Source organism: Metopolophium dirhodum, unplaced genomic scaffold (genome assembly GCF_019925205.1).
Source record: "Metopolophium dirhodum isolate CAU unplaced genomic scaffold, ASM1992520v1 scaffold1, whole genome shotgun sequence".
Lineage (NCBI taxonomy): Eukaryota > Metazoa > Arthropoda > Insecta > Hemiptera > Aphididae > Metopolophium > Metopolophium dirhodum.
The window spans coordinates 319329-334728 of record NW_026869896.1 but is presented as its reverse complement, the minus strand read 5'-3'; the positions used below and the strand labels follow the sequence as shown (position 1 = coordinate 334728).

Genomic DNA, 15400 nt, shown 5'->3' with positions numbered 1-15400 from the left:
GTTCAAATATAACCGTAAAAGATGTAGAAAAAGCATTTTCCTTATTTCCAAAAAACTGTGACATGACTAACGTAACAGATTTCAATAGCGCATTATGTGAGATAAATATATTAAGGCTACAAACTGAAAATGTTAAATCATTGGCTAACGTTATGGATGTAGCCAACAAATTGAGGACTATAATTCCAATGGCTAATGAACTTTGTCGTATGGCATTAACATCACCAGTTACCACAGCTTCAAATGAAAGATGTTTCAGCAAGCTAAAATTAATCAAAAACCATTTGAGGACAACTATGAACAATTCCCGATTAAATGATTTAATTATACTTGATTCTGAGAAAGACATTTTGGATAATATTGAAATGTCAAATATGATAAAAATATGGGCATCATTAAAAGAAAGAAGAATTTCTCTGTAATATTTAATAAATATTTATTAATGTATTATTTATTAATTTTTATGGTTTTTATTTTTTAGGAATGCATTCATTCTGACAATGTTTTAATATAATGATTTGTAAAATGTAATATATTATAATACTTATTTGTTATAAAAAATAGTTATTGAATTATGATGCCCATTATAAATCAATATAGAGATACCAAAAAATCGGCTTGGATCAAAAACTCGTAGTAGTAAAAGAGTAGTAAGTAGTAGTAAAAAGGCAATACTGTTGGTAAATAGTGATTTAAATAATTGAAAAATATCTCTAGGATTTCGTTTATTCTTTATCATATATGATACAAAAATATTATTATACTATAGTTTTATTGTTTTTTATATAAACCAATCACATTAACGGTTTGACGAATTCCTACTCTGGAACAATATTACAATAAATTAATAGTGAATATTGAAAAATAAAAATAAAAATATGCATTTATCAAGATTTTATGTTTAGTGCTTGTACACTAATTAATGAGCTCAAAGTTATACACTAGATAGCGCTATAAAAAAAATAAAAATTTTCACGTTGAGTTTTTGCTTCAACATAGTATAGAATTGTAGAAACAAAAACTTGACAATTTGAGTGTAGCAATAACATTTTTTTAGAGTATTATAATTATGCATGAATTTCAGTCGTCACTTTCGTTAACCACGACCCCTCACAAATATTACCTAACGCCGGCCCTGCCCACGCCGCTCATCGGACATGGTGTTGAACGCTGCGAACGGCACCAGAATTGCGACATACGGGCCAAGAGAACTGCACCTTAATCTCGGCCTCGCACGCGAATTTGTTTAGACGTTCGAAACCGCGGACGTCGCTCGACCGATAATCGGCGCAGATTTTTTACACCACTTCGGACTTCTAGTCGACGTACAATGCAAGCGCCTAATCGACCGCGACACCAGCAAGTGTGTCAAAGCTATCTCCATCGTCGATACCGATGTAGACGCTCTAAAGGTCGTGCCCCTACCTCAAAAGTGGTAAGATATTTTAAAAAGTTTCCCGAGTGTCACACGTGAGTCACCGGTCCCGGACAAGTTCTTACAACGAATCAAACACGAGCTACACATGTGACGTGCCCCAGTCAAACGAATAGAAGGATGAAGGTAAAAATGTAGATCTTGAGTTTATAGTATAATATATTTGATTTATTTAACTTATTCAACTGTGATTGATTATATAAAAATTACTCTAAGTCCAAATATACGAATGAAGCTAGCGAGATATGACTATAGTTCCTGCTGACTGTTCCTAAGCTCGTCGGTTGCTCGTCTGATGAACGCTTGTCCATCAGCTCTCCTCGATGGTTCAGTCCCTGTCTCTACTTTACTCAGGATAACCGTATATGGTCATCTCGCGGGATTGTCACGCGCTTCGCCCACGGCCGGAAGTTTAACATATATATTAGGGTGTTCCTTAGCTATAGATGATGAAAAAAAAATTGCAAAATTTTTTTGAGCTCACCCCTTAAAAACGTGTGTATGCATATAAAAATGAATTACAAAAAATATTGAGGCAATCAAACTAGGTTAACCCGTGCCGAATTGAACCTGAAGTTTGAATTAATTCAAGTTTTAAATATTTATGAGAATTCCTTATATTTTTTTAAATATTTCGCAAACCGTTGAGTAAATCGAAATTATTTATATAACATGTTTTAAATAAAACAAAATTGTCTATAAATTATTTCTTAACAAGTTTTTAATAGCTTCTACTGTTCTTGAGATATATTGACTTAAATAGATAGAAATACCGTATTCTGAAAATTTCTATTGTTAATACTATATAAACATATTATTATTAATGGTAAATACTAAATAGTCATCAGAGTTAATGTATTATGAAATATTTTTATTTATTGAAGTATATAATTAATGATTTAAATTAATATAATTTTTTTAATGTTTCCTTTTTACAATTTGGAAACATTTGTCTGTGTTCTTGAACACATTGTAGTACATATTGCTTTTGCTCTTCGTTGACTGTTAACGCTTCATTAAAGTCCACCATTAATTTCACGCCCCTCTCAGCTGTATCATTGACCATTTTTAGAGATTTTATTAATTCTTTACCATTAACAAAACTGATATGGTTATCCCACGATTTTGGATCGTATTGTAAAAAACTTGTATCGATACCAAATCTGGTGAATAGTTTTAGGCTATTTTCTGAAATAAATTTATCAATATTCATTTCTGTAAAATGTAAAAATAAATTGTATTATTATTTAATTTATATTATTATTATTTTAAATAATATACTCACCATTAAATTTTTCATCAATCTGATATGGTTGAAGTGTAAGCCGTTTAGTCGAGTTAATGGATGATTTTTTCTTAAGAGCTTTTACCATTAATTTTTTTGTTTCAAAAGGTATCGATTCGTCGAAAAACGATAGAGCAGCAGCTTCTTCAGTTAAATACCACAAGTGATTACATAATTTTTTGATAGCGGCTGTGGAGATTTGACTATCAACTATTTCGTAGGATTTTAAAGATTTAATAAATTGTAAATCTAGGTTTGGAGCTTTTATTGGCGATGTACAAGTAAACCACGCTTTGACATAAAATTTAACGATGAAAATACAAACTTCCCCAATCGCTTTTTTCTCAGTGGCAGAAATATGATACTGATGCCTAAATATAAATATTTTCAAACAATAGATTGCTCGAGCCATCCATCGAGCTTGATGCATTGCACCCGGTGGATGAATTTTAATTTTTTTTTCAAAATTTCCACCAATAAATATTAGTACCAATTCTAAAAACTCATTGTAATCATCGCGTGAATTTTTAATTTCTAATTGACTTTGTACAAAATTAAGAATATCTTCTCTGATATTTTCTATGGCACTACTACAATATTGATCTTCTAATCCACTTATAAAATTACTAGAATCAATATCAATCCATTTTTTTTGGAATTTTTTTAATAATGGAATAGATGGGCTTGTAGTTACTTGTGGTATTTTAGTTTCAAAAACACTTCTTAACACCAACTCGTATATGTGGTGTCTGCAAGGGAGGTAGAGTAAATCTTTGTCTAATTTTTGTTCAATAAGAATACATGCTCCATTCAAACGGCCTGTATTGGATGAAGTAGTATCACAACATAAACCTTGCACAACATCCAATAAACCCCAATCATTTAACGCATTGTATACAGCGGTGGCTTGTTCTTCACCGGTTGACCTCTGAAGTATTGGAACTCCGATGATTTGTTCAATATTTTTACTAGTTACAATAATTGGAAGTCGTTCAACTGTCGTATTTTTGACGTGAATATTAGGTAATAATTTTCCATCCCAGTGAACTATAACATAACTTGGGCGAGATTCTTGAAACCGTGATTTTATTATTTTAGCACGTTCACAACGGTACAATTCTCGTGCTCTATGAATAGAAGTTGAATTAATTATATAATCATCGTTGTTGAATCCTAATGCCTCTAATGTTGCTTGTAAAACGTATACTGAGTCACGAACACTTAATTTGCACCTATCCAAAGCTCCAGCTAATTTTTGTGAAATAAAATTTATTTTTCCTCGCCTTTTTTTTTCAATGGTGACAATTGAGTTTCTCCCTGTGCAACACTTGTTTCCGTGTCAGATATTTCATAATTGTCTGAACTATCGGTCTCATTCTCCACATCTTCATTCAACTGCATAGAATTAAATACCGAAGTAGATGCAATTTGCATTTGCTCACAACAACGAGTTTGTTTGTTTGTTTAATTCCATAGATTTTCGGATTTCTCTACGATTTTCTTTAATTGTTTCTTTTTTATCAACACCACTCAGACATCCAGGTCGCCCGGGAAGACGTTGGTTTATTAAAAATTGTTTATCCTCATTAATTTTTATTATATTTAATGCATCCGAATGCGCAATATCAAAAAGACTATCCAAAAACGAAATAAACTCATTTTCTTTTTTTCGATAAATTTCGCCAGTTATTTTAGCATTTTTTTGTAAGTTTCGCCAGTTGTCGTACATTTTTATTAACTTACTAACACAATGTTGTACAGCCCTTGTCGGAATTCTAGCTTTTTCCCAGAATATAATACATTCTCGAATAACTAAATTTGCACTTTCGCGAATATTTAATTTTACGGTCCTTAAGTTAAAAAAAAATATCTGGAAAACTTGTTTTAATGATGGCAATTTTGAACCTAGAATTTGAGTTTCTTTAGATCCAATTAAAAATATATGTTCGTCTTTTCGAAGTTTTAAAGACATGTTCGAAAATTAAATCGAATTAAATAATAAAAATTATTATTATTTTAAAGATACTTAAATAAACAATTTGTCATGAACACAAAACTAAACACACGATACGCATAACACGACTATTCGATTCGTACTAAATAAGTGACTAGACTTTTGTTGGAGATTAAGATAAGCTCTATCTATTAAACGATAAACATACGATACGATAAAGTTATTTATAAAATTGTCAGCCACAATAATATCTAATGAAAATTTTCATTATTTACAATATTTTTAGATTTAACAGTAAACATTTTCAGAATACGGTATTTCTATATATTTAAGTCAATATATCTCAAGAACAGTAGAAGCTATTAAAAACTTGTTAAGAGATAATTTATAGACAATTTTGTTTTATTTAAAACATGTTATATAAATAATTTCGATTTACTCAATGGTTTGCGAAATATTTAAAAAAATATAAGGAATTCTCATAAATATTTAAAACTTGAATTAATTCAAACTTCAGGTTCAATTCGGCACGGGTTAACCTAGTTTGATTGCCTCAATATTTTTCGTAATTCATTTTTATATGCATACACACGTTTTTAGGGGGTGAGCCAAAAAAGTTATTAAATTTGAAAATTAAGGAACACCCTAATATATATATGTTGTTGTACACGTGTGGTGTTTTATTCCATATCACACACGATCTATACGGACATTTTATGCGAGTTATTTATATAAGTAATCATATATATATTGACGCACGCCGTTCATGGTCACGCTCGATATTCGTTGTACTACTACACACGCAGCGCATACGCTATTATTACTATTAATGTTACGCGGCGCGTACTATAAACGATTACGTATACACTGATCTACTGCCTAGATAGGTGTTATATATTAGGTAATTGGGTTACACAGTCACAGCTCGCTACACACACGACCGGCCCGCCATTATTTTCGCGACCGACACCGCATCGCCCGTCAAGAATTCGAGTACATGCGCCAAAAAGGTATTTGTCGACCATCCACAAGCGCTTGGGCCAGTTCATTGTTACTCGTACCAAAAAAGGACGGCACCTTTCGGCCATGCGAAGACTACCGGCGATTGAACGAAGTAAAGGTGCGTTTACATTTGAGCCCGAACACGAACGAACGCAAGTGAATGCTACCGAACGAATGAGAACGCATATTCGCTACACATTCGGCCGCGACCGTTTACATTGTTCGCTCGTTCGTGTTCAACTGTCTTCGCTTCCACAAAAATCTTCGCTCCTAAAATACCTAAATACACATTTAGTATCAACAAAGCTGCTGTGGAGTAACGACTGTTGATTTTTTAAAAATTTAAGTGAAAGTTAAAGCCTGGACGAAGATTATTTGAATTTAATTTGAATATTTATAGTTCTTATATCTACTTAAAATGTCATCAAGTGAGAAGATGATTTGTTATTAGCTGCTTCAAGATTTGTACTCATGAAAGCATTAATAAAAAAAACATCAAAGACAAAAAGAAAACGTCGCTGGTGGATGACTTCATTGTACAGAAACGGAGGATTGTATAGTGGAACTATGTTGTCAAATGACCTACAAAAAGAAGATGGTGATCACTTTAAAAAATGTTGTAGAATGTCATATGAGACATTTAACCAATTACTCACTTTAGTTGAGCTTAAAATTCGAAAAGAAGATACGAAGTTTCGAAAAGCTATACCTTCTAATGAACGACTGGCATTGACATTAAGTTACTTGGCGTCAGGTGATTCATTTTCAAGCTTATCATTGGTTTTTAAAATTTCAAAACCATCAATATCACATATTATACCAGAAGTCTGTACAGATATAATTGAGGTTCTACAAGACTACATACAGGTAATTTTTTTAATATATTATAATTATAAAATGAAAATAAATATATCCTTTTAAATAACAATTTATACTTAATAATAATAAAACTTTGAAATAAACTTGAAATTATGGGCAATAAACAATATAATTAAAAAATAAAAATAAATATATCCTTTTTAAATAACAATATATACTTATTAATAGGGACCGGATTTATATGCACAAAAAATCCTCAAAATATGCTTCTAAAAATGCTGTAATATGTTATAAAATATGTATTTATTTTTAAATATGTACTTAAATATGCACTTAAAATTTTGTTTAAAACTATGTTAAAATATGTAAATGTATTATGTAAAATTATGTAACAATATTTATTAATTAATATGGTATTAAAAAAGTATAAAAAAGCTTTTAAAGTATTTTTTCGTCTTCGTCGCCATTCAACATTCTGTATCTTCAATCTATAAAGTATTAGCTCACATTAATAAAAACTGAAACAAAAATTGAATTCATATTTTACCTTATTGCATTGGATGATCAGAAGTTCCTTAATGTGTTCAAACGTTAAATTCCTCCGATTATCTGTAAGTACATTTTTGTACATTGAAAAACTTCGCTCGACCTCATCAGTATTTATAGGAGCGTACTTCATACATGCAATGTATATCACTTGCATTTAAATCTTCAGGTAGTTCATAGTTTCCGTCTATTTCTCCTTCCAAAATCTTAGAAATTGTCTTCATTATTTTATATCCAGGGTTTTTTCTTAGTTCAGTTGTAAGTTTGGCATTTATAATACCACCAATTTTGTTTTTTGATAATTTTAATGTGGTTTTTGCATTTTTAATTTTGATCATGGCTTCTGATAACAAGTAATCTTTTGATTCTAACATTTTTATCGTGCTCAGAATTATTTCAAAATTTGATTTAATGTAAATTAAATTAGCTTTCAAATTAAGATCTTCTATCAAATCTTGCGATTTTTTAATTGAAATAGAGTCTTCACTGTTCAATTGAAGAATTATTTCTTTAATAATTTCCAAGTTGTCACAATAATAAAAAGCTGCGTTTAGCCCATGTACCCCAACGCGTTAATATAGGTTGTGGTGGAAGTGCAATATTATTTAATAGGTGAGAAGATGATTAGAGAGATGATTTACAAGATGACTAATAAGTTTTTAATAATAAAACATTATAATAAACTTGAAATTATAAGGAATAGAACAATATTATTAAAAAATAAAAAATAAATATATCCTTTTTAAATAACAGTTTATACTTACTAATACTCGTAAATAATAATGAAACATTGTAATGAACTCAAAACTAATAGAACTTATTATGTGTAATTAAAAAAAAAATTAAAAACTTAATATGTTAGTCCAAACTGTATTATATATTTGACGAAGTATTTAGGTCATCAGTTAGGATAGTTTCTGACGCATGGACATAATCTGATGTACCGTTGATATCAGGTGTTTGCTGATACTGATAGTCGTGTATACTTGAGAAGTTAGACATATCTTGATGATGAGGCTGCTGCACTGTAGAAAGGTAATATGGTGACTGGGGTTGAACTGAAGGTATTGAATGAAGAGATGATGAACTTGGCGATGACAGTGGAGATGAAAATAACATTGTATTGGCTGAAGACTGATTATTAATATTGAGTTGAAGAGTTTGGTTGCCAGATTTGTTATAGTATTATGTTATTATTTTATTATGAATATAGTTAATTTCAGCGGAACAAATGAGACTACTTATTTGATGTTGAATTATTGTTTTTGTGTGTTAATCAAATAATTCCAGTTTACTGGCAATATACTCTCCGAAAACAATATTGTCACTCTTCACTTTTGGTGTTTGCTTTGTATTGGAAATTTCTTTTATTATTTGATACGTTTCTGCTATCCTAGGGTCTTCCTGAACTTTTTTTCTTTTTAATCCTGTGGTTTTTTGGGGTCAAACAAAAACTTTTTCTTTTTGAGGTTGTTCTTCATTTTTGTCACGTTCACTATCATTTTCAGTTAGATCTTCCACGATTTCAATAGCTTCACTTGGTTTATTATGTTTTTTGTGTGTGGCAGTCAGCTATAACAATAAATTATAAACATTACGCAAAATTAGTTTTCGATTATTTGATTTTGTTTTTTGGTGTAACTCAAAAAAGAATAACCCTTGAAATATTAACCAAAAGTTTACTTCATCGTATTAAGCTTAAAATTTTTTTTTTGTTTTGTAAATCAAAAATCATAAGCTACGTTATTTTTATACGCATTTAAAGATAATATTTTTTTATGATATCTATAAAAATTGCAAAAATTTGCGATTTTTTCAATAAATGTCAATCATAAAATATTTGTTAGGTGAAAAGCTTGAAAATTTAATACAAGGTCCTCATAATTTGTTATAATAGTAATTAAAAAATATTGAAAAATCGTAAACGTAACCACCATTTTTTTTATAAAAAGTTATAGTTCAAATTTTTACAAAATTTATCAAAGTATCGAGAATTTGCAAATAATTTATAATTAAAATTTATAAAACACTCACGTTTCTAGATACCTAAGACCCATGAAGAGTGGCTGAGCGTTGGAAAAAAATATGAAGATTTATGGAATTTCCCCCATTGCATTGGTGCAATTGATGGGAAACATGTACAACTACAAGCACCAATTGATAGTGGAAGTAATTTTTTCAATTACAAATGAACTTTCAGCATTGTATTGATGGCAGCTGTTGATGCCGATTACAATTTTTGTATGCTGATGTCGGTTGCCAAGGTCGAATTTCGGACGGCGGAGTTCTTCGAAGTGCATCGTTTTTTAAACAGCTTGAAGAACAAAAGCTAGAAATTCCACCAGCAGAAAAATTAATTGGACGGGAAAAGGCCGTACCATATGTATTTGTAGCGGATGAGGCATTTCCGTTAAAAGAGAACATACTAAGTCCTTACCCCGGCTCTCATGAAAAGGGATCGGCCAAAAGAATTTTTAACTACTGTTTGTCTAGAGCCCGACGCGTTGTTGAAAATGTTTTTGGTATTCTATCTGCCGTATTTAGGGTATTTAGAAAATCTATGCTACTTGAACCAAAGAAGGTCGAGCTTGTAGTTATGGCGTGTGTATACCTTCACAATTTTCTTAGAAGAGAAAAGGCATCGAGAGATATTTATTCACCAACCGACTTAATCGACCACGAAATAGAAGGACAGCTTGTCCGTGGAACGTGAAGAGAAGACATACAGAGTAATAGTGCATTCACTCCTATGGAAAGGGTTAGAAGAAGATCACCACGTTTCATCGAAGAAAATCGAACTGAATTTGCCGAATATTTTTCGAGCGTTGGTGCTGTGCCATGGCAATCACAATTACCATAGTAACCAGCAATAGTTAGAATTTAGTACATACATAGAATTTACTCGTAATATTAATATTAGTGCCTAGTAGTTAGTGGTAACTGGTAAGTAACTAGTAAAAGTAAAACAGCAATTGATTGTGATTATAATCGCATGAAATATTTAGCAATAAAGAAATAAAGATTTTTTTTCGTTTAATATGTATTGATCATATTTTATTAAATCTATAAAAAAAAAAGTATAAAAATAGTTATTATTATTTGGGTCGCTGTAAATTGCGGCCCATTTTTAATTTTTTATGTAAATTGCGGCCCGGGCATATTTTGTACATACGTAAACTGCGGCCTGGGTATTTTGTATACATACGTAAATTGCGGCCAGGGTATAATTTGTATTACCTACCCAAATATTTTTTATTTATAAGTAATAATTACGTCTAAGCATTTTTTTGCAAAATCAATATTTTCCTTCTCATATTTCAGACTTAGGACTGTCAATATAATATTGTATCAATATTGGTATGATTAAAAATATTGGTTTTGCTGTTTTTTGTTTTTACTTAAAAAATATATTATTAGCAATTAGTAATAATGTGTCCGTAAAAATGTGTATGATGGTTAAAAAATTTACAGCCGACCGGAAATCGGAATATCCCAGGCCGCAATTTACGTACATTTCAAATATACCCGGGCCGCAATTTACGTACGTTTCAAATATACCCCGGACGCAATTTACGCATGTTTTAAAAGTACATGGGCCGCAATTTACGTAGTAAATTTACGTACTTTGACCTTTTTTGGGGGATGCAATTTACCGGCTCCGTATTATTTAGACATGTTATAAAAGAAGACGTATTTCGGGATTTTTCTTGGTAATCGTTATCTTGCCGACTACAAAAAAAACGTGTTTCAATCAACAATAAGATCCCTAGTAATCCGCAGGCGCGGCGTTTAGGGGGGGGCCATAGGGGCCATGGCCCCTCCCTAGAGGCCTAGACATCAAACTACGTAAAAATAAAAATTTTTTTCAGAAATCTGTATAGAAGTTCTAAGAATTATAATCACGGCCTCTGTAGGGTGTAAATAGTTTTGGTATCGCAGTAAGCGGTTGGTCACAAATGGCTGAGTTCAGACAAAAATACTAATGAAGGTAATATGTTATATAACCATAACTTTAAACACATGATTGCAACGTAGTATATACATTCATAATAATTTTATTTTTAGAATTTGAACCTCCAAAAACTGTATGGGCATCATTAGATAATTGTTCACCAATAATATTTCCTACAATTCACAACATTCTATTGATATTAGGGACGCTGCCTGTAAGTGTTGCTACAGCTGAACGCAGCTTTTCCACGCTTCGCAGGTATAATTATTATTGCTTAGCTTGAAAATTAATTTTAATACTTGCCTATGCTTTTGCACATTAGATTAAAAACATGGTTGCGGTCACAAATGGGTCAAGATAGACTAGTAGGGCTAGCACTACTTAATGTTCACAGAGAGTATAATATATCAGTGGAAAATATAATTAGTCGATTTGCTTCAATGAAAAAAAGAAATTTAGATTATGTATTATAGAAGACTAATATAAATTTGTATATTCAATATACAAATTATACTATATTGTATAATATGTTAATTAACCATTTAATTTTTTTAATATAAATATTTATTTTACATTTTTACCTTCATACCTACCTATTACATGTTTTTCCTCTGTTGGTTGAAAAGTAGTATCATTTGTGGACCCAAAGGATATTGCCCCCCCCCTAGAAGACGAATCAAATCCGCCACTGGTAATCCGGGTCTATTATTCTTCGTACCAAGAAAAAGGTTAATAATTGTTTGCTGTTTAAAAAACGTATACCCAAATGAATATAAATGTTACAGTAAAAGATGTTAAATTTATATTTACGTTATTAACTAGCAATCATCGTTAATAGATAATAACAAATATTTTACAAGGCTTATAACGTTAATAACTAAGGATTTACGTTAATTCCAAACAATATTAGTTAATCGTGTTATTTGTATTTAAATTGTTATATTATTATTTATTTTCACATGACAATGAACCGTGACATTTTGAATTGCATAATTTTCCAACTAATCGACAGGTGCATTTATTTGTTTTACACTTCATATTACTAGCAATAACTGCTAACAAATTTTGAATGTTTTAGTTGTTCAATACGAATATTGTACTCATCATCAGTTAGAAAGGAGTTATTATCACTACGTTTTTTTTAACTATATCAGAAATAATGTTATTAAATTTGTTTTTCATTTCAAGTTCGTCCATATTGAATTTTATTAATAATACGAACACAATGTTGTACGAATATTTTAACATACAAAATAGTATGCCGTTATAACGGCGTTGTCGATTCTACGCGTACCGTGAAGGACTGACAAAAATATAATAAACCACGATAATCTCAAGCTAATTAGGTAATTATTGTTATTTACTAGAAAATAACGTTATTTTGATGTTTAACATCATTTACTGTAACATAAATATAATCAAGATGCTAATGTTATGTATTCAATAAAACCTATACATATTTTTAAGTATTTAGAAGTTAGAACCAGAGCAAATTTAAACACTAAATTGCTCAAAACGTTTGAATTTCTTATAAAGGTATCAGTATTATTTTTTTTATATTTAAACCTTGCTCAGGAGTAGTTATAAATACATATTATTTTAAAATACAGTTATTCAGGATTTTATGAAGCTATTTAAAATATAATGTATAAATATCAAAATTATTAATTTTTTTTATTTCTTACAAACAAGGACCAATCAAGTATAAATAAAAAAAATTACTCACATCAATAGTATCTTTGGTAATCCGAGGTTTAAATTTATCATTCAAGAACTTCATTTCCTCAAACGCAAACCATTTTGAATGATAAATCTCATATGTTCCAGCTCCTAAACGTCCACTGCTGGCTTCCCGTCGCCTTTCTCTTCGGAAAAAGGCTAAAAGGCTGTCCATCTTTTTCCTTACTTCATTCACATCTAGCTTAAGTTCTTTACTTATTTCCGTCCAAAAATCTATTTTTTTCTTGCCCATTTTATACTGAGGATCAGTAGGATCCCAAAGGATCGGTCTTAATTTATATAAGTATATTAATTGTAAGCATACTTCGTCAGTCCACTCCATAATAACGAGTCAGTAAAATAATTAAAACCACAAAAAATGAAATGAAAAAACAAAATTGAAAATACACACTTTTAAAAAACCGTTCGGACGGAAGTGACGAATACGCGATTCGGGCCGAATGCCGTTTAAACTGAACGGAGAGTTTCTTTGATCGTACCGCTCTTGGGGCGAACGCTTCCGAAAGCGAACGAATGCATTCGTTCGCGTTCGGCCCCACCGTTTACTTTGGATTGTTCGGTAGCATTAGCTTGCGTTCGTTCGTGTTCGGGCTTAAATGTAAACGCACCTTAACGAGAGCTGACCGTTACCCGCTACCTCACTACGACATCACTACGAATCTGGCAGGAAACACGGTATTTACCAAGCTCGACCTGGTCCGAGCATACCACCAGATACCCATCGCCAGACAGGACATACCGAAGACAGCTGTAACCACACCATTCGGTCTATTTGAATTCCCGGTAATGTGTTTCGGCCTGCGTAACGCCGCACAGACATTCCAACGCGTAATTAACGACATGTTACGCGGACTAAATTTTTCGTTCGCCAACTCGATGACGTATTAATCGCGTCGCGTAACCACGAAGAACACGTACGCACAGTCCTCGGACGTTGTCAAGATTACGGTATCGCTATCAATCCCGTAAAGTGTGTTTTCGCCGTCGACTCACTAACTTTTTTTGGGCCACAACATCAACAAAGATGCATACCGCCCGACGTCGGAACGCATCACGGCAATCCAAGAATGGCCACAACCAGCGACGAATAAAAGTTTGCAGAGATTTCTGGGATCCGTAAATTTTTACCGACGCTTTATTCGCAACGCCGCAGAATTGCAAGCACCTCTGTATGACCTCGCCGCAAAAATTAAAAAACGCGATGGACCGTTGTCATGGACCGACGAGACACGAAAAGTTTTCGAATCCTGCCGTACTGCGTTGGCCGATACGGCAGAACTGGCTCATCCGCTGCCCATCGTACCACTCCGCCTAAGTACCGACACTTCTAACGCAGCCATAGGAGCCGTACTCAAACAACTCTCCGACAAGGGTTGGCAGCCACTGGGTTTTTACTCTAAAAAACTTTCGGGAGCTGAAAAAAGGTACAGCACGTACGACCGCGAACTGCTTGCCGCATACACAAGTACACGTCATTTCCTACACAAGATCGAAGAACAACTCACTACGTTGCTCATCGACCACAAACCACTAACCTATATGTTTATTCAAAAAACAGAAAAAGTTATCGACCGCCAGATTCGACACATCACGTTCCTGTCACAATACATAAACAACGTCGAACACATACAAGGTGACAAGAACATAATCCCGGACGCGTTATCGAGGCTGGAAGTTTCGGCGACGCAAGTGGTCTTGCCCGATCTTAAACAATGGTCCCCCGATCAAGCCGACGATTCGGAGCTAAACGACATCCTGTCAGGCGCCACCAAGAGTGCACTCAAACTCGAACCGCGGAGCACCGCTGAAGGCACCATCTATCTCGACACATCGACGAAACAGGCTTGTACGTACCGCTACGACACCGCCGCACTGTTTTCGACGGTTTTCACGGCGAAGCCCATGGTGGTGGCAGTGCTACCTTGCGTCTAATCAGGAAAAGATACTGCTGACCTGGAATGAACAAGCAAATCAAGTACTGGGTCAAATGCTGCATACAATTCCAACGCACGAAGGTATTCAAACACACTGTTTCGCCCTTAACACCGTTCGCACCGCCGGACCACCAATTCGGGCACATACACGTCGATTTAGTTGGCCCGCCGCCCCCTTCTAATGGATGCAAGTATTTACTAACGTGTGTGGATCGCTTCACCCGTTGGCCGGAGGCATGGCCCATAGACAACATGTCAGCACACACCGTCGCGACAACTCTAATGACGCAATGGATTTCTCGTTTTGGCGTCCCCGACACGGTGACTACCAACCAAGGCCGCCAGTTTGAATCTGAGCTGTTCACCGCCCTCACCAAAAACCTCGGCATACAACACCTCAGGTCATCCCCGTACCACCCTCAGGCCAACGGTATGGTTGAGAGACTACACTGGACCCTAAAAACCGCCCTCACGGCACACGACACCGTCAGTTGGAGTCTACGACTTCCCATTGTCCTGCTGGTACTCAGGAATACCGTCAAACCGGACATTGGTCACACACCCACCAAGATGGTATACGGTATGTCACTGCGACTACCCGGTGATATTTTCCACTCCGCCCAGCCCGAAGCAAAGATCGCGCCAGAGTTCGTCAGGAACCTACGCGACTCGATGACACAACTGCAACCGACACCCGGATCAAACCACGCTACCAAAGATACATTTTCGTGCC

General features: G+C 33.6%; 1 protein-coding gene and 1 pseudogene across 1 annotated transcript; both read right to left on the bottom strand.

Annotated features, from left to right (window-relative positions):
- Positions 1-2339: 2339 nt before the first annotated feature.
- On the bottom strand, positions 2340-2808 carry LOC132953199 (uncharacterized). Its single transcript, XM_061025722.1, has 2 exons — positions 2721-2808; positions 2340-2650 (listed from the first exon to the last, which is right to left on the bottom strand). Exons 1-2 carry the CDS (start codon positions 2806-2808, stop codon positions 2340-2342), a joined length of 399 nt encoding a protein of 132 aa, XP_060881705.1.
- Positions 2809-7914: 5106 nt separating this feature from the next.
- Positions 7915-13055, bottom strand: LOC132953181 (uncharacterized; annotated as a pseudogene).
- Positions 13056-15400: the final 2345 nt, after the last annotated feature.

What these genes read in the sequence shown, in the direction of transcription:
- LOC132953199 (XM_061025722.1), bottom strand. Translation starts at nt 2,808, where the DNA reads ATGGTAAAAGCTCTTAAGAAAAAATCATCCATTAACTCGACTAAACGG. An exon ending in GATTGATGAAAAATTTAATG is followed by an intron (nt 2,651 to 2,720) that starts GTGAGTATATTA and finishes TACATTTTACAG; the next exon opens with AAATGAATATTGATAAATTT.